This window comes from Hippocampus guttulatus, chromosome 16, assembly GCF_054856545.1.
Source record: "Hippocampus guttulatus isolate MCC_2025c chromosome 16, RoL_Hgut_1.0, whole genome shotgun sequence".
NCBI lineage: Eukaryota > Metazoa > Chordata > Actinopteri > Syngnathiformes > Syngnathidae > Hippocampus > Hippocampus guttulatus.
This window is the reverse complement of record NC_141276.1, coordinates 4279671-4299297: the sequence shown is the minus strand read 5'-3', so window position 1 is coordinate 4299297 and position 19627 is coordinate 4279671. Positions and strand designations below refer to the sequence as shown.

The window sequence follows — 19627 nt, the reverse complement described above, 5'->3', positions numbered from 1 at the left end:
GGCTATATATAACCGTGAGAAAGGAGCAGGAAGCAATTCATTATTGAAGGTTTATGGCAAAGTGAGTCATTTATTCATGTGCGGGATTTTGTGTGCGTGCACACTCGTAGCGGGATAAAGATGGAGATCATTATACTAAAGGGTTTCAAACCCATCTTAGCTTCTGTTTTCCCCCTTTAGTCAGCTGCAACCCACTCAAACACACACACACACACACACCCAGGCACAATACGACACTTGCGCACGTTTGCTACAGGCCAGTCCGGCTAATTGGGTGGAGCCCAGAGTGTCCCAGAGACGTGTGCCAACACGTTAGAAGCTCGGACCAGATTATTCGCACCTGGAGCGGCTTCTCGGTTTTTCCCTCGAATCAGATCTGGAGTAAAAACCTCCCATGTACAGGATATAATGTATGCAAAAGCAAGTACGGACGTGTATTGTGTTTCCACTGCGCACATATGATATATGCTTCCATAAATAGTTTCACCCTCCCCCACCCCCCCTACCATGGAAGGTGAGCACAGAGGACGTCAGTGTCCGGTAAGTGTCGGACAGAAGCAGACTCTCAAAACGCAGACTCGGATAAAATGTACACAACTAATCTTTCTGACAGAAAAAGTGGCGCGAAGCCGACAAAGTAGAAATAAAGACGCTTGGTCCGCACACCAGGAAAAAAAAAAAACGGAGGAAACAAATGAGTATAAATGAAAACAGCTCTTCACAAAAGGACAAGAAAACCAAATTCATGATCAATAAAAACAGAGGAGAACTTGCCAAAACCAACAATACAACAGCTAGAAAACAGAGAGCAAAAAACAAGGAACATCTATAAAATTGCACAGGAACAATGACTTGAGCAAGGAGAATTACCCAACGGTCAGTTGGTGACGGGAGAATCCTTAAGTAGTGGCTTGACAGGTGGCCAGCGCAAGGGAAACGCCCACCGCTCAACAGAACCGCAAAACAAAAAACAGACAGATCATGACCGACCAAAGGAGAGATGAACAGAAGAGAGAATGCATCTGCTTGATTATGTCCGCCTTTAACAGTTTTGTGATATATCAGGCTCTATTTTCATAGACAGCTGCACTCGGCATACAAACGGCTGCATCTTCGTTTTTGTTCCGGGGCACGTCTCGCTTAGCTTGTTTGGGAATATGGCAGAGTGTGCTCCGCCATGTTCGCCAGACCGAGGATGTTTTTGATTACGTAACTTGACAATTAGTTGGCAGAATGTAGACTAGACCTTAGACTAGGGCTATCCACACTATGGCCCGGGGGCCATTTGTGGCCCGCAATCCATTTTTCAGTGGCCCGCCACATGACCAAAAGTTAAAAAAAGAAAAAAGAAGTGGCCTTTTCACATTTCCATTTTTCTGTATGCAACAAACAAAAAGTTTGGACACCCCTATACCAACTGAAAGGAGGTCTAAGTTTGTGGAGGATTTGGTCTAAGTACATGCAGATTCTGCGCTTTGCTGATATGTGTGGCGGATGTCATTGTATTTCTTTCAAAAAGAACACAACGGCTTGGATTTAACCCACCGAATCATTGTATTTTCATTCACGATGGACATGACCACAGCCCTGGTTAACGGTGTTACTAATTGTTTGAGAGGCGTTAGTTAAAAATATTTGTGGTTGACATTAGCAGTGGTGTGGAACTGCCCTGCACTGTACTGAGAAGTGTTTCTATTTTAGTCAACTTAGCTTCATCATCCTCCCTTCCATCCATTTTTCTAATGGACATCCTGTTCAGGGTCACATGCACGCTTGTTTCCCCGTCCCGTGTGACTTTGGGCGAGAGGCGAGAAACTCCTTGACTGGGCACCAGTTGGTTGCGGTTTTAGTGGCATCACATTGAAAAAAAAACCCCAAACTTTTGGGGTGATGCGGTGTAGTTGTACACCACCGCTCGGGCTCCGGGTCTCATAAAGTCATCCCTTATTTACAACACAGTCGTTTTAGTACCGGTTGTTGTGGGCCTCTGAACGTGTAGCGTGATTATCGCGTCAGGCCAAGCATTCTTCTCACCCACAGCGAAAGCAGCCGTGTCAACAGGGTGAGCGAGTGTGTGCTCGGAAGCGATGGTGACAAACACAATTAGATGTCTTTCTTTTTATTTCACCATCTCTCTCTGTCTCGCTCCCTGACTGGCCTTAAGACGTTATGTACGCAGAGCCAAATGGTGATGTCACGATAAATCTCGCTCAGCGCATGGGCGCGCTTGCTGCGCCGGCGTGGCTGTATGCGTTCGTGGCGTGTGCGGGTGTGTTGCAAATATCAGTCAATGCAATCCGTGCACGATCAATCGCGGTACCGCAAATAAATTCAGTTGTTCATCAATTTTGGCTAAAATCTTCTTCGGACAAAAATATTCACATGTTGGATACAAAATGAATAATAAATTCGATATCAGGTCTACTCGTGGCGATTCAGTACCAAAACCTCCTGCCAGGTTGCGTACAAATGAACCGCTCTCATTCTAGCAGTTTTGTTTTGTGGCGTATGTTTGGCCGTGATCATTTTTCCTGAACTCAATTCCCTCACTCCATTTGAGTGGATGATTCTCGCCACCATCATCGCCAACTGCATCGTCCTGGCCCTGGAGCAACATTTGCCCGACGGTGACAAGACGCCACTATCTGAGCGTCTGGTAAGGCAGACGCAAATGACAACATTTTTTCCCAATTCAACAGTCCTATCGTGTTTCCTTCAACCCGGCCGGCCGTGTTCTCTCTGTCCTCAGGACGCTACCGAGATGTATTTCATTGGGATCTTCTGTTTTGAATCCGGGATCAAGATCCTGGCTCTGGGCTTCGCCTTCCACAAGAACTCATACTTGAGGAATGGATGGAATGTCATGGACTTTGTGGTGGTGCTCACAGGGTAAGTGACAGGCAAATTCATATTGCGGACGACCTAAATGCATCAAACACGCATTATGTGCCCGACGCGATCAAATTATGAGGTCAGGATCAGCTGTCATGTCTTTTACAACGCGTGTGTGTGTGCGCGTGTGTGTGTGTGTGTGCGTGTGTCCTTTCCTCTAATGAATGGCCCCATCCTGAGCAAGGCAGCAGTCAGATCACAGAGCAGGTCCGCAGGCAGCCGGCGGCCTGGGTAGTGAACAAATGCCACAACAATTCAGTGGGTGTGGGGGCGGAGGGGAGTTGGGGGGGGGGGGGGGGGGTTAGAGTGAGCAGACGAGAGAAGCAGGTGAAGGAGGGTTGCAGGAAGCCAAACAAGCAAGGTTCAAAACACACACAAGGCTGAAAAAGACACATGGTTTGGAATGGTTTTGGATTTGCATACCCCCTTACCATCCATCCATCCATTTTCCACCCTGAATTGGTTGCCAGCCAATCGCGGGGCACACACAGGGACGAACAACCATCTGCGCTCACACTCACACCTTGGGACAATTTAGAGTGTTCCATTAACCTGCCATGCATCTTTTTGGAATGTGGGAGGAAACCGGCATACCCAGAGAAAACCCACATAGGCACGGGGAGAACATGCAAACTCCACACAGGGAGGCCGGAGCCGGAGTTGAACCCTGCACCTCTGTACTGTGAGGCGGACGTGCTAACCAGTCGACCACCATGCCGCCCCACATATATACATATGTACTTCATATACAATATATATATTCAATCCTTTGATAGTGACTGAAGCGTGTCCCCCATGAGGTTTTCACACACACACACACACACACACACACACACACACACACACACACACACACACACACACACACCTTTACGATGCTCTCCACGAGTGTGTTTTTAGCAGCCCCGCCGCTTTGAACATGAAAGCTACTCGGCCTTTCCGCCCATCTCTTGGCCCGTACCTTTGATAAGACGCTGACCGCTGCGCACAGACAAACGCGCACATTTCCACTTCAAAAAAAAAATCTTCCCCGTTCCCTCGTCCCCGCCCGTGGACCCGCGGCCGCTCTCTTTGCAGACGTTCAAAGACAAACAATTAACATGATTGTGAATGGATCGGCTGTCCACTCTACAACCTTGTTGGATGGTTGTTTGATATGTGTTTGTGTGTGCGTGCGCGTGTGTGTGTGTGTGTGTGTGTGTGTGTGTGTGTGTGTGTGTGTGTGTGTGTGTGTGTGTGTGTGTGTGTGTGTGTGTGTGTTGACCTCCATTTTGTAGTAAATGATGTGAGTGATGTGGCACTGGGAAAAAGATAGTTGTTGTTTTTAATGCCCACTATTGATTACTCGTCCAATTACGCTTATAGTTTACAACCATTCCTGTAGCGCACCTCTCCAGCCTTCAGCTCGTTTTATATACAACTGATGAATGAAGGAAGTGGCGAGAAAAAAATAAAAAATAAATAAAACAGAAAAAAAAGCGCCTTTCCAATTACTTTGCAATCAAGGGAAAATAAATGGACAATCTGTCTTTAAGTGATTGTAAGAAGAAGAAGGAGTGGACTGCGGTACCTTTCACTCCTCATGACTTGGGGGGTGGGGGGGTGAATATAACACGAGAGAGCATTTTGGATAAATGGGCTTCATAACAACAGCAAAAAAAAAAAAAAAAAAAAAGTGGAGAGCGTATTTGGTCAGCCTTGTGGACGCAACTAATTAGCTTCATCGAGCTGAAGTCAGCGGGAACGCAGGTGGCAAGTGGGCACGTAAGATGATGTTTTTATAATGCGCGACGCTCCTGTGAGGAGCGGCGGTGGGACGAGCGGTGGTGCTTAACGTTACTCCAAATAATGAGGCTTCTTAAAAAGGGCTGCATTCCGCGTACCCGTTGGTGCGATTCAAGATGTATTGTACAGTCATAGCCTCTGATCATCATTGCGTGCCTTCATTTAATGACCTACTTTCCATTGCACATTTGGGAAAATGATTCGCACTCAATATGTTTGATCTCCTACCGGCATGTGTTTGCTCTGCAGGTGTGCATTTGTGTGTGTGTGTGTCTGTGTCACATCTTGTAGCGCGACTCTGTGTGAAGTATACATATCTGTAAGTTGTTGATGCGCAGAAAAGATGGATGGGGGTGGGGGGGGGGGACACCCAGACTCCTCCTTTGGCTCTGTTACCAAGGTGATACAGAGATTCTATCAATGAGGCAAGGTTGCTGTTGCCATGGAAACACTTATGAATGAGAAAGGCCAGAGTAACCGTGGAGACGGCGTGAATAAGGGAAGCGCCTCGTCGCCCCGGCGTTCGGCATCGGCAGCCGTCGCTTATTAAACGGCGTTTTGGTCTTCATCGTGTCGACCTACTTGAGACGTACTGTACGTTCACTCGAGATTCGATTGACACATTTTTCGGATTTTACAATCCGACATTCTCTGCTGAGACAAGCGCTCAGATTATGGGATGTCAACGGCTCTCGGGCAGCCGTTCCCCCTGTACTTGCACAATATGGAACCCGCTGGGGCTCACGTGTTGTTACACGTCCCCTCCCACTCTTCGCTGAATCACTTCACTTCACCCCATCGGGCCTATTTTAGTGTACACAAAACCATGATGAATAATTCTTAGAATTAAGGTTTCCCACTTAGCATTTGGCACCCGGACTCCTCAATTAGCTTGGTAGCCACTAAAAACATTGAGTTCATCGAGGTTTTTCAAGTGCGCCCTGCCTCCACATTTGAGTTAGACTTCCAGAAATACGGGTAAAGTCGGAATAAAATTCAAGTCTGAAGGGTCCGTTACACTTTTTATTTCGTCGGTGTACATAGTGCAGAGAGTCGTCGCCCCGTGACCAAACCCGGAGCCTCTCAGGTACACGACCGCCCCCCTATGATGCGTTGATGCCACACAATGTCACTCGGAGGGCCCCTGTCGCTACCACAAGTGATCAACTACCTCCAAGTAGGTACCAATGGAGGAGGGCTTTCGAGTCAACACAACGCAAGGTTTAAAGTGACATCTCGGGAGCACCCCGTAAATCCCGGGTGGATGTCACTTGCTATTTTTGTGGGTTTCCAAGCAGCACGCTCTGATTTGAAGACTGCAGTGATTACGGCCCTGCTGTGTCACTGGAACAGATGCGAGTGGCAATGTGTCAGAGTGACGGAAAGAGAAAACACACCAAAAATAAAAAGAGAAGAAAGAAGAGCAAGAGGGAGAAGTGAGAAGGAGGGGATGATTCACTCTGTGCGTCAGACGAGTGACTGACTGGAAGTCTGGCGGCACAGAGGGAACATCTTTCGACTCTCCGCACACGCACATGCACACACGCCACCTTGTTTACCGTTCGTGATCCGCCCTGCCTTCTCGAGCGCAGCATCGATTCCTGCCCAGTCTGCAAACACTTTGAATAAACTGCGGAGAAAAAAAAGAGGAGACTGAAATGTACAAGTCAGCATCTGCTCATCGCGTGACATTCCTCCCCGCTTTGTTTCGTCGTCCCTCTCACCACCTCCTTCCTGCCCATCACTCCATCATCCTCCTTTTTTAAAATGTATAGTCCCTCCGCCGCGCCGATACAAATGACCCGCCCCTCCTCCTCCATGATACACTTCAGCGTCACCCCTATCGATTAGCTCGGCTCCCGCAGGATTCACATACCATGAGCCTGCAGTTGCTTGGAATGGGTGTGCGTGTGTGTGGAATGTTTTTAGGAGTCGGATGAACAATAAGTTCAACTACTTTGCATATTGATTGCCCCTTTTGTATTTGTTCCATTAGGATCCTGTCCACTGTGGGCTCAGATTTTGACCTGCGGACCCTCAGAGCTGTTCGAGTCTTGAGGCCTCTAAAACTGGTTTCTGGTATTCCCAGTAAGTGCGGCGTTGCAAGGAACATTTTGTTGTTGCATTTTTGTTTTGTTTTTTTGGTTCTAGTTTGGTATACCAAAATTGGGCGACAATGTCTAAAAAAAAAAAAAAAAGCTATGAAATGAAAAGTTGTATGGGAGGTTTAGAAATAGCTCAGAGAAGTGAATTTTCAGTCGAAACACGCATTGAATGTTTAGCAGCCGTCAATTATCTGAATTTCGCAATCCCCTTCCGCCCGCACATAGTGGGTATCCGCCAACAACATTAAAATTAACATTCTTACGGATGATATTTCTCTAACGCAGATCCGTTAGTATCTTAAAAAAGATTTTTAAGGCGTGCGATAAATACTCAAATGGTGGGTGAAGACGATGTTTACTTTGTCAGCTGTCTTCAAATATCCCAAAATGCTCGACATAGCCTTGATCCGCCGCCGATGGGTCCCACCAAGCTGCAAAAGAAAATCGAAACCAAGATGAGAAACAAATCCTCACACCAAACGAGAAGATTTGCAGACACAATTCAATTGCGGAATGTCTCTTTAATTAATCCGCTTATGTATGTCATAATATTGGGAATTCCAATTATTTCGTCAAGAACTTTTTTTTTTTTTTCAAAATTCGCTGTTATTTTTAGTCGACGTCGCAGAAAGATGCACTCACGGCGTCTGCGCTCCGCCTTCCAGGCTTACAGGTGGTGCTCAAGTCCATCATGAAGGCCATGATCCCTCTGCTCCAAATTGGCCTCCTGCTTTTCTTTGCCATCCTCATGTTCGCCATCATCGGCTTGGAGTTTTACATGGGCAAATTCCACAAAACCTGCTTTGACAATCACACAGGTACGGTGAATGGATATTACGTAAAACCGCTCTTGATATTCAGTCCACTTCTTTCATCAAAAAGAAAGGGATGGTCTCGACACGACGTTGCGAGAGACCAGACCGCTTTTAACTTCTGCCCAAATCCAGGGGAGATCCGAGAAGAGTTCCCGTGTGGGACGGAGCCTCCATCGCGATTGTGTCCGGAGGGGACCACGTGTCGAAAGTACTGGCTCGGTCCAAACTACGGCATCACCCAGTTTGACAACATCCTATTCGCCATCCTCACCGTCTTCCAGTGTATCACCATGGAGGGCTGGACTGAACTGTTGTACTATGTAAGTGCTTGGTGCATAAAATCAAGAATGATATGCGGTACATGTTGTATTTTTACAGTGTAGTTGAAAATAGCTCGTTTTAGGGATGGAATTATCCCCTGATCCCCGTTCCTGCAGGCTCCACTTCCGCCTTACTCGGTCGGCGGCGAGTTCTGGACGCATGGTTGGCTGACCGTTTTTTTCTTCTCGCACAAGCAGATCTTATCGTGTGGATTTCAAGCGAGTTCCGTTAGCTTGAAGACAATGAAAACATTCACTCTGCGTACCCCGCCGTACGCCAAACGCAAAAGCGCGTCTCGAGCTGGACTGACAGCTTGTCATCCATTCCTCTTCTCATTGTGCAATGACTTCCTGGTTTCTTGGTTGTTCTGGAGACCAGATGAAGGTCTTGAGACTGTTGCACCTCTAATGCCGACGCCATTTTCCCTTTTGTACTCGACCAAATTTCCAGCATGGTCATCATACGTTTGCTCTTAAAGCGCGCTGTCCCTTTCGCTTGATGTCTCTCCTTGTGTCCCGCCTTCCCGGTGCTGCTCTATTTTTTAAAAGGGCCTTTTCAGCTAGAGTTATTCTTGTAGCTTCTGGAGAGAGAAGTGATCAAACTTTAATGGTAGGGGAAAGAAGAAAAAAAAACGGGTTTGCGGTACATTGGGTACACGGCAGCCATGCCAGCTTCCGAGTAGACAGAGAGGAAAGGATCGGAGGAGGCAAGGCAGGGGGGGGGGGGGGGGGGGGCTATTAGGGCAATACGACATCGTTGGGAAGAAGGGAGCAGGACTAGAGGTAGGCTTAGGGAGGTGATGTTGATTAGTGAGAGTGGCGGGAGCTTCAGAAGATCGCAAGAAAGGCAGGAAGTCATGAAGGAATTCAAGTAGAAAAGATTGACATCAGTAATGAATGACTAAACAGGACACAGAAGGACGGCAGGAGAAACAAAACGAGGAGAATGAAAACAGTCAGGACGGAGTCAACTCGCATTTTTTATTTTTTTTTGCATCACAGGATTTGGAATGTGTCATTTAAGCGAAAATGGTGAGAGTTGAGCTGCATTATCAATGCATCAAAAAAACTAGAATAGCATTAAATGGAGTTAGATCGTCCAGCAAGGTAGCAAAATTTCAGATTTCCCTCGAAGGTACCGGTCACTGTCATTGAAGTGGCATTAACACCTTTGCATCAATGCCAGTCGTGGAAGGTCAAAAACCTCTGACGAGTGTTTTGTGTGTGTGCGTGTGTGTGTGTGTGTGCGTTTCCAGAGCAACGATGCCTCAGGGAGCGCATGGAACTGGATGTATTTCATCCCCCTTATTATCATCGGCTCCTTCTTCATGCTCAACCTGGTGCTGGGTGTGTTGTCAGGGTAAGGGTCTCTGCTCAGCGAGGCATGCAAAAAAAAAAAATGCACGGGAATATAGTTTAAAACATATGTGTGTGTGTTTACAGGGAGTTTGCCAAAGAGAGAGAGCGAGTGGAAAACAGAAGTGAGTTCCTGAAGCTGAGAAGGCAGCAGCAGATTGAAAGGGAACTCAATGGTTACTTGGAGTGGATCTGCAAAGCCGGTAAATCGGAGCTCTTCCTCTAGCCGTCCGTCCATCCGACCGTTTTCGAATCCGCTTGTCCTCACAAAGGATCGCTCGCGCAGGCGTGCTGGAGCCGATCCCAGCTGTCATCGGGCAGTAGGCGGGGTACTGTCACAATATAGAACGCAACAGCTTTTGGTGCTTCTAAAGTGAAATATCCACAAATGTGAAACATGCGGTTAACGTCATCGATGCCGATCGTCACCTGCAGTTAACTTGAATCCGTCGCCTTGTTAGTGTAAAGAATGCGGCGGGGGCCTGTCGGACAGACGCGGAGAGAAGATGAAGGAGGCGTCTGCAGTGCAAATTGAGGACAGGCCGTTTGATCTTCTTGAATAGACAAGCTACATCAAAATAAGTCGAGTATTAAAAGAAAGGGAAGCGTTGAACACAAAGGTGCGGGCCCGCACTGTGTTTTCATTTGCACTGGCGACGGAAAAGAATGGTTGAAATCATCGCGCTTCATCTTACAACTTTGTGACTACTAGTGTTTGTGAAGATAAAATCATTTTACTTCTATGCATTGAATGTAAAATGGATGAACAATAAGACTCCGTGTTGTTTTGTTTCGTTTTTTTTTTTTTTACAGAAGAGGTTCTCTTGGCAGATGACGACAATGAAAATGATTATGATGGTAGGAATTCTTTCTACTGTTCTTGTGTGCGTGGGTGTCTATTGTTATATGAGTGACTGTTAAATATTACTGGTAAATGGAACCAGCGGCGATTAAAAAAAACAAAACATCACAGCATATCATATCATACCAATCCGTGTATCATGCAAATATGTCCCCTAGTGGCCGAGAGCAGTATAGCGATGTCATTGGCGTAACCTGATGAGATTTTTAGTCAACCTCCGGTAATGCTATGAAGTAGCATCACCACGAAGTCACCATGAGAGCAGTTGCGATTTGATCTGAATGCAGATCACCGAATTCAAGACGGGTTGCCGCTTTCTTTCTGTTCCAGGCTCCCGCAGGAGAGCCACCAAGAACCATAAGAGCAAAGCGGAGCTTCTAAACCCAGAGGAGGGGGAGGGAGACCTGGCAGTTGGTGAGACCGCGCGCGCACACGCTCATGCTCACAAAGTGAAATCACTGGTACAGAACATACAGATGCTAGCTTGCTTGGATCAGCATCACGCGACCCGCCCGACCTCGTCTCTCCTTCAGTCCTTCATACAACCAAACTTCAGCAGGGGTTTTTACTTTCTGGATCCGGATTTGTCACCTCTGACATTCATTCATACAGGTGACGCTGAGTGGTGACCTGTGTTTTTAACCCCCCCCCCGTCCTCTCAGGTTCACCGTTTGCCCGTGCCAGCTTAAAAAGCTCCAAGCTTGAAGTATCAACATTCAAGAGGCGAGAAAGGCGCTTGCGCTTCCTAATTCGACACATGGTGAAGTCCCAAGCCTTTTATTGGACTGTACTGTGTTTGGTGGGCCTCAACACGCTGTGTGTGGCTGTCGTGCACTACGACCAGCCGGAACCCCTCTCGGATTTTTTAAGTGAGTAGGGCGTGCGCGCAAACTATGTCATCAAATGACTAAATAAGTTATTCCATTAATACACAGACTCAAGCATGATTCTCATTGTAAAAGGCATCCAAGTATATTGTTTTGGTGGAGGCTCTGACTCATGGTGGGCATACTGTGCACGGCACGCTAATCTGTCTTTGAGTTGGCCTGCGTAGATTCCCTCACTCAATTTGATGACGTTTTGATACGAATTCATTTTAATGGTGACGGAATCGAGGAATATCCTGCAGATAACAGAATGGATGGTGTCGTCGTCTCTCTCTCTCTGGTGTCCATCACATGCTCTTTTTTTGTCTGCTCCCCTCCTGATAGATTATGCTGAATTTATCTTCCTGGGAATATTCCTGACAGAGATGTTCGTCAAGATGTATGGTCTGGGAAGGCAGGCATACCTCAACTCTTCTTTCAACTGCTTTGACTGCATCGTGAGTACCAGCCGCGACTCGGGGCGAACGGCAAACACCACCAAAAGAGACGCCTCTATTTCTATATTATAACGATGAGTCGCATACGTCTGCGTTGAAATAGGTGATCTGCGGCAGCATATTTGAAGTGCTGTGGTCTGTTATCCAGCCGGGCACGTCGTTCGGCATCAGTGTTTTACGAGCTCTCAGGTTATTGAGGATCTTCAAGGTCACCAAGTGAGCGTCTTCAATTCCAATACTAGCATTAGGATTTATTGTATGCAGAGGGAATCTGTTTTTTAAAAAAATGTATTGTCTGGTTTTTTTTTTTTCCCCCAGGTACTGGGCATCTTTACGGAACCTTGTGGTGTCTTTGCTCAACTCCATGAAGTCCATCATCAGCTTGCTCTTCCTCCTCTTCCTCTTCATAGTTGTTTTCGCCCTGCTGGGAATGCAGCTCTTCGGAGGACAGTCAGTGCCGTTTTCATTTAGCCTTCCTTATTTCGCACATTTGAAGTGTACGTTTACGATGCTGTAATGCTACTGTTTCCCCTTTCTCTTAAAAATCGATCTCAAATCAATCACCCCAACCCCTCCCCGCCCATTTGCCTTTTCCCCTGTCAGGTTTAATTTTGAAAATGGCACTCCTTCAACAAACTTTGATACCTTCCCGGCAGCAATAATGACAGTGTTTCAGGTAAGCGATCATTGCGATCATTTTTTTTCTTCTTCCAGCCGTCACACAATGGTGTCAAGATTGAAATGGCGACATGCGAGAGTAAGTCATTTGATTGACAGTGCACTCTCATGTTTCACATTTTCACTAATTCAGTGACTTTCCCGGGGCTTTTGATTAGCTAATTACAGCTAACAGAGGATTTTACTCTTGATATGTTCAGAATATAATATATAAATATAATAATACATGATATAATAAATCTTCGAGACAATGGCCTTTTTTTTTTCCTTTTTTTTTTTGGTGCATGCTGGTGTCCAGATTCTGACAGGAGAAGACTGGAACATGGTGATGTACGCCGGCATCAAGTCTCAGGGCGGAGTCAATAAGGGCATGGCCTTCTCCGTCTTCTTCATTGTGCTCACACTTTTTGGCAACTGTATCCTTTGCTTGCCGACGTAAAACGATGCATGTGCAAAAAAAAAAAAAAGAAAAAGTGGCAAACACTGTAAAAGGAAGTCAAATACTACTGTTGCCTTTTTTATTCTCATGAGTCTGTGCCTTGGTGTGGAAATGAGTAAGCCAAACACCCACACGGCGTTTTTCTTATAACTCTTCACTCAGATACTCTGCTGAATGTCTTCTTGGCTATCGCTGTGGACAATTTGGCCAACGCGCAGGAGCTAACCAAGGTGCCACCCAGCTCGACGTTACCTCATCGTGACGAAAGCTTTTTTTTTTTTTTAGTTGGTTTGTTTTCTCTTCACCGACCTTCCTCCATTGACATCCTTGTCTCCTTTCTTTTTCTCTTTCCCGGCAGGATGAGCAAGAGGAGGAGGAGGCTGCCAGTCAGAAGATCGCGTTGCAAAAAGCCAAGGAGGTGGCGGAAGTCAGCCCCCTCTCAGCTGCCAACCTCTCCATAGCAGCGTGAGTGTCTATCTATCGATCGATCAATCGATCGATCCATCAGTGGGCAGCAAGATGATACACAAGACTAAACAATAATGTTAGCACCTATGCCAGCACTAATACAACAGATACCTTATCTTCAATGCTAACTTATACAGCACGAAAGATGAGATCTGACGTTCGCGGCCATGGAACAGACTTGTCCCTCCTTTTTAAAACACGGTGTACAATCCCACATAAACGTACACTCATAAAGGTTTTAACAACAGCGGGGGAACGCAGCGTGAACACACACAATTCACAGTGACCTTTACTGCTTTGACACAACAGCCTCTGCTTTCTTTATGTCACGCACAGTTGCTATGAATTCGGGTTATGAGCGCGCACAAAACACGCCTACACGGGTTGCGTGGCCTCATGTGACATCACAGAGTATGCTGTCTTTGTGTGTGTTGCGTTTGGAAAATGCCTGGTCATAAACAACCGACTCCAATATGGATTTTTGGTTCGATCGCAAACTGACTGAGGCGGTGGTTTTGCACTTGCTTTTGTGAAAGGAATCATCCTCAATTCATTTCAGAATGCGTCGACGAATTGATTCACATTATTTTTGAGAAACGTTACAAATGTGAATGATGATCCACTTATGAGATAATAACTGAGACGTTCAGGCATGGGTGAGTGAATGTATGTTTGGGATTGCGTCCGTGTACATGAAGGTGTGTCAAAAATATATCCAATTATAAAAATCCTAATTACATGAGGTAGATGCGTTTTGTTTTTTTTTGCCATCTCACTCACCAACTGTTTCCCTCCTCAGCAACAAAGTACACAGTGATTGTCACCACGCTACTGACCCCTTTCTGGACTGGTATTATTATAATTTTTTTAATTCGTTTATTTATATCTGAATCTCTTCTGTTAAGTGACCTGACAACTCTTCCTTGCCTCCTCCCCATCTTTCTTTGTCTCCAACCTTTTATGAACCTTAATAAACTGTCGCCAATCGCTATTTTTGCTACTTTTCCAAGAGGTGTATTCTTGCTGCACCTCACAGTTGTGACTGAAATCAGAATCTATTTAAGACTAAAATAGGTGGTCACCGATAATTTTTGAAGTCGGTTACTATAACTAATAAGAAATACTTCAGAATTCCGACAATAAATTTGTGTGTTGTTGATTGAGCTCTGTGTACATTGAATCATTGCTAACTAAAACAAATTCTTACCTTATCTCCGTTTTGACCCCATCTTGTCGTCCCCGACATGCTTCCAAAGTCCCATGCACGTTGCTTTGTGTGTACTTGCTCAGCTTTCTTGACGCAAATCCTTCCACTCGCCTCCACTCATTCTTCTCCACCGGGCTTGGTTTTCACAGTAAGGAGCAGCAGAAGAACCACAACAAGGGGCTCAACAAATCTGTGTGGGAGCAGCGCACCAAGGAGCTGAGGAAGCAAACGCTGGCATCCAGCCGCGAAGCCCTTTACAACGAGCTGGACCCCGAAGATCGCTGGAAGGCAAGAACAGGGCGGGAAGAACAAAACAATGTAAAGGACAAGGCAAAAAATAAAATGGCTTTAGACTTGTGTTATCAGTGTACACAAGAGATGGCTATGTCAATGTTATGTTTCCGATCTTGACATACTTTACGGTGGAACCGCTCAAGTCAAACCAGGGCACTCATTGAGAGTATACATTTGCCATAGGAAATCTTTAAAATGTCAAGAATCTAATCCAGGTCAAATCGTCATCTCGTATGGCGTCATGCGGATTTTGCAATGAGGCGTAGCTTCCCAAATTTTTCAATTGAATGATAATTTTTTTTAACAACCTCTGAGCGATTCGAACTTTAGAGGTTCCGCTGTATGTCGGCCAAAAATGTTCACTTATTACAGTTTTTAAGCAAGACGGGTGTAAAAATTGTGACCCTTCATGCTCAGGTCAACTACTCACGCCACGTTCGACCAGATATGAAAACTCACCTGGATCGACCTTTGGTGGTTGACGCCCTTGAGAACCGCAACAACAACACCAACAAGAACACTGACAACAATCCGGACCTCTGCTTCAGCCCGCGGCATTCCGCCGATGACCTCCACAGGGAAACGCACCACCACCAACACGCGGGTCAAGGGCGCCCCGCTAAAGCTCCTCTCGAGCGAGGCGAGTCCACTGAGAGCAGGCGGAGCCGGAAAAGTACGCACCATCATCGTAGCTCCCACGTGAGATTGGATACAACGGTCATTCCCGGTCCGGGCTCGGAGGAGAGGCCGACGAGGCGCCATCATCATAATCGCAGCGGAAGTCGAGGGACGGGGCAGTCCGAACACAAGAAACCTCGTTTGCATCGCAAGAATGATGAAGGCGAGGACGGTCGAGAAGGAACTGGAAAAGCAGGAAGACGCAAGAGCAAAGGGGTCGATGAAGGTGGCGAGGGAGGAGAGAAGGAAGCAGCTGGTGATGGAAGTGAGAGGAGGCCGAGAAGGAATCGCCATGGCAACCAGACGGAAGGAGACGGGAAGAAGACGTGCCAACATCGACGCAAGTAAGTCTAGAATTTTATTCTATATGTACACACTATATAAATAGAATTATTGTGAGGCCTGGTCATGATATCACAATAACTCCAGCGGTATAAGAAAATATTCTTGGGATACTTGATAGCTTTTAGCGTTCTAGGAAGTCTTTCGACAAGGCTATGGAGTGTATCTAGTGGAAATTGTGCCTGACTTGCAATCCTCCATTGTGGTGTTGAACAAACTCAGCCAAGCATTCTTGTATGAGCTTTACTTGGCTCATGCTGGAATTCCTCCAACCGTTTCCACATAGAAATGTCTTATTAACATAAATCAAAAATGGAATGGATACGAGGTGTATCCCGAACACTGAGATTAGGTTGGGCCTTAATTAGTCCATATTACTGTACTGATGATATTTTCATTTCCGACACCGACAATAGACATCCAATATTCTCTTCTCACCTCTCCAGGTCCGGGAGTGTTCTGAACCTCTCCACGACGAGGCCCATCCAAAAGAGGCTGTCCAGGCAGGACAGGCAAGACAGTGAAGACATGGACAACCTCATGAATAGCAAACTGGTTTCTGGCTCCGCCCCTTCCGACGAGCAGCACCCAAATCCACCCTCCAGCCGCAATGCGGCCCCGAGCTTTGAATCGGCCCTCCAGCTCGTCAACAGCGGTACACGGGGGAGTTTAGTCAGATTAGACAGCTTCGGGAACGTCGGGCATCGGCGTGCCAGCAGCATCATCAGACAACCCCACCTGGACCACACGGTCGTGGACATGCCAATTTTTCCATCCACCAATGCCATCCTGCAGGGTAAAAAATAAATAAATACGGCGTTGTGTACTTAACTTGTACTTCGCCTTGTTCAACATTCCTCCTCCATGTCTTTCTTTTGAACACAGTCAATAAAAATGCAAACACGGAGCCTTTACCGGCGAAGGAGGACAAGGACGACGATGATGACGCAAAGGGCGGTGACGGGGGACCCAGGCCCATGCCTCCCTTCACCTCAATGTTTATACTGACCACCACAAACCCGTGAGTAGGACGCGTGAGCCATCCGCCCAATGTAAGCTCATGTCCACCAAGCTGTACATTTCAGTTCTGTTGTTCTTTGCGTCGCGTATTCTCGCCTCTCGTGAAGTCATCAACGAGTGACGGCGTCACGCCGCTGCCATGTCTCACTAATTTATCAGCGGCCTTTACACGCCGTGCGGTGTAAAGATGAAAGTTTCCGGTCTGTATAACCTGGAGTGTGCAGTGTAGTGGAAGGAAAAAAAAAAAAAAGGCTTTCGAGGAGCAAGCCTACTTGGCCTTGTTTGATCATCGGATTTAGATTGGAATCTCAAAAGTAAAGCGGATCTCAGCTAATGCCACAGCCAATGCGATTATATATTCTTCCGACACAGACGGAATGGTAGGCAGTACAATGACTCCAACTTTGTCTCCACCACAGGTTTCGCCGGGCCTGTCACTACATCTGCACCCTGCGCTACTTTGAGATGTGTATTCTGCTCGTCATTGCCATGAGTAGTATCGCCCTTGCTGCCGAAGACCCCGTCTGGCCCGATTCTACTCGCAACAATGTAAGACTGTCGTTTAATCCTGCCTGGGAAAAAAAAATAAAATGGACCTTCCCATGTCACCCTTGGTGCTAACCCCTCAGTAAAATGTCGAATGAAGCAGCGCGTCTTCATTCGACAGAAAAGTATGACGGCATACAAGGCAGTCACTCAGCCGCAGTATCTCGAGTCTCTTTTCAGTTTCAGTTTGTCCGGCATGTTATTCATCTCATTCCGCTGTCGTATGTGTAGGTCCTGCGCTATTTCGATTACGTCTTCACGGGAGTCTTCACATTTGAGATGCTAATTAAGGTAAAGTGGGGTGGACCCGTCTTTAGGCTTGTTGAAAGCATCCCCAGGTGAATTGGTTTTCTCATCGTGTTCGGCCTTTCTCTTCCAGATGGTGGACCTGGGCTTGGTCTTGCACCAAGGCTCGTATTTCCGCGACTTGTGGAACATCCTCGACTTTATTGTGGTTAGTGGTGCGCTGGTGGCCTTCGCCTTCACGTAAGTGTCCCTCTTGCTTCTTTTATTTGCAACCTTTCTCTTTTCCTGTATAATCATCCATCGTCGCTACCCCGGAAGACTCTGTGTTTTTCCTCTCGGTGGATTTCCTTCTCTCACATACCGGTTTCCGTCCCTCTCCATTAAACTTAATATCCTCTCCAGTTGACCTTTTCCTCTCCTCCCCGCTCCCCATCCTTTCATTTGTAAACACATACGAACAGTTTCTCCTGCCTGTCTATTCTGCACGAGGCAATGACCACTCCACCTACCAGTAACCCTTCAGTGCCAGGACATTCTGGAGTTAAAAGTCGATGAGTCAGTGAAGCTTATGCTAAATTTACTTTCGGTATGATTCGAAACAATGACATCATCTAATGAGCACTTTTTTTTTTTGTTTTGTTTTGGGAGGTTTTCTGCTGAAATTCTTGCTATTGTGGCTGCCAGCACGTATTAGCAATGACTTCATTTGCACTTGAGCACGTTAACAGAAAGTGCATCGCATCGGAAGCAAATTTAGGTGTGACACTTGACATTTTTAATTTTATTTCATTGTATGAGTTGAGTAGTTATCAAGATGACACACGGTGTTCCGGGATACAAATTAATTATCAATCGTTTTCCACAGTAAATCTACTTTGGGCCATGCCCCCTTTATTATATTTACTTCACACCCTTCGATAGATAAAGTGGCACATATCTGATGAGATTCTCCCCTCAATCAATTTGTTCGATTGAATGTGAAAAACTATTGGGCAAAACAAATAAGCAAACAAATTGCTTTCTCTAATAAACATCAATATGAGCTTGAACTAGAAATGAGTGAAGATTTATCTCAGCGGAGCAGCGAAACACCTGCTTCTCCTTTTGTTCTTCAACATCATCGTAGATTCGAGGGCGCCACAAAGATGAAAAATGGCTTGTCCCATATAGAAAACATAAATGTAGCATGAAGTTCCCCTGGGTGCTTGTTGTGCTGTCTCAGTTGGTCATTTTCTACTGGTTCGTTTCGTCACTCAGACTATTCCTGGAGGCTATTATGTCCCTTTGAATCTCTTCGGAGCAAACTTGTGACCGCTTGCCACATTCGCAGCGTTTGACATATTTGATGTGATGAGAATGCGGAAGTTTCCGCTCCCTCCACCCCCAGGTCTAGATCCTTATAGGATTTAAATGTTGAACTGACATTTTGCTTAAAAATGCTTCCCTAACTGTTCGCAACAGACTGTTATGAATAAGGGATTTCCCAGGAATGCCAAGAATACATTAACATGCGTTTACAGTTTCTGCATAGCTAGGCAAGTCGACATCGGCAAACGCGGTCCATGCTGCATGGGAAGGCTAAAAGTCGGTTTCAACGAGGCAGCCGTTGCAGTGTCATGCACAACCTGATAGTGTCTTAACTCAATTGACTGAAATCAAACAGCCCTCCAGAAAGGCTCCGCAACCTCATTAGAGATGTTTATCACTTCTTTCAATCCAATTAGCCTGTCTGATGGTTTTGAAGGCGTTGGACTTGGATTTGAACTGTTAAGGGTCAGGTGAGACCGGTGAGAAAAAATAAATAAATAAATAAACGATCTCACAGTATGCTCAGTGCCACATGTACAAAAATACATTGGTGGTGGTGGTAATAATTCTGACGCCGAGGCGCATTTGTGACATGCGTCAATGACGTGACGTCACCTTTAGCAGACGTCTCCACCAACATCGAGGAGTCTTATTACCCCAAAACATTTCTACCTCTTCCCACCTTCCTCCTTTGTCACTCTCCTCTCTCCTTGATGGAATATCTGGTCGGAGTTGAATGCAAATAATCAGCAATAAATAACAACAGTCAATTTTTTTTCCTTCTTTAGATGATAAAGTAATCTCGGTATAGTTGCATGTGGCCGTAAGATATTGCCCCTGACCAGCAGAGTCATCGCTAAAGAAACAGGGATGACGATATTTGATGCTGTTTGAGTGTTCCGGGCCTCTCTTCTTCTTTGCTCTCACTCTTTCTCATCCGGA

At 46.2% G+C, this 19627-nt stretch overlaps 1 protein-coding gene and 2 long non-coding RNA genes across 11 annotated transcripts in view; 1 reads left to right on the top strand and 2 right to left on the bottom strand.

Annotated features, from left to right (window-relative positions):
- The window catches only part of cacna1aa (calcium channel, voltage-dependent, P/Q type, alpha 1A subunit, a), a 58483-nt gene that overhangs the window by 9995 nt on the left and 28861 nt on the right, over positions 1 to 19627 (top strand). For all 9 annotated transcript variants that reach the window (XM_086132792.1, XM_086132790.1, XM_086132791.1 and 6 more), the window contains 24 exons: positions 2551 to 2656; positions 2750 to 2889; positions 6674 to 6765; positions 7448 to 7600; positions 7730 to 7917; positions 9174 to 9277; positions 9361 to 9476; positions 10087 to 10131; positions 10466 to 10549; positions 10798 to 11004; positions 11347 to 11459; positions 11563 to 11675; positions 11778 to 11909; positions 12063 to 12135; positions 12436 to 12553; positions 12739 to 12806; positions 12935 to 13041; positions 14401 to 14569; positions 14963 to 15567; positions 16012 to 16361; positions 16451 to 16586; positions 17005 to 17134; positions 17363 to 17422; positions 17511 to 17617. In XM_086132792.1, the coding sequence (XP_085988918.1) occupies positions 2551 to 2656; positions 2750 to 2889; positions 6674 to 6765; positions 7448 to 7600; positions 7730 to 7917; positions 9174 to 9277; positions 9361 to 9476; positions 10087 to 10131; positions 10466 to 10549; positions 10798 to 11004; positions 11347 to 11459; positions 11563 to 11675; positions 11778 to 11909; positions 12063 to 12135; positions 12436 to 12553; positions 12739 to 12806; positions 12935 to 13041; positions 14401 to 14569; positions 14963 to 15567; positions 16012 to 16361; positions 16451 to 16586; positions 17005 to 17134; positions 17363 to 17422; positions 17511 to 17617 (3516 nt within the window). The remainder of the gene's footprint in view (positions 1 to 2550; positions 2657 to 2749; positions 2890 to 6673; positions 6766 to 7447; positions 7601 to 7729; positions 7918 to 9173; positions 9278 to 9360; positions 9477 to 10086; positions 10132 to 10465; positions 10550 to 10797; positions 11005 to 11346; positions 11460 to 11562; positions 11676 to 11777; positions 11910 to 12062; positions 12136 to 12435; positions 12554 to 12738; positions 12807 to 12934; positions 13042 to 14400; positions 14570 to 14962; positions 15568 to 16011; positions 16362 to 16450; positions 16587 to 17004; positions 17135 to 17362; positions 17423 to 17510; positions 17618 to 19627) is intronic.
- LOC147192596 (uncharacterized) lies at positions 5966 to 7565 on the bottom strand. Its single transcript, XR_015103189.1, has 3 exons — positions 7425 to 7565; positions 7142 to 7213; positions 5966 to 6307 (listed from the first exon to the last, which is right to left on the bottom strand). It is a non-coding gene; the product is annotated as an uncharacterized LOC147192596 (long non-coding RNA).
- On the bottom strand, positions 8885 to 16802 carry LOC147192595 (uncharacterized). Its single transcript, XR_015103188.1, has 6 exons — positions 16481 to 16802; positions 16004 to 16354; positions 15227 to 15407; positions 14252 to 14532; positions 9703 to 9755; positions 8885 to 9605 (listed from the first exon to the last, which is right to left on the bottom strand). It is a non-coding gene; the product is annotated as an uncharacterized LOC147192595 (long non-coding RNA).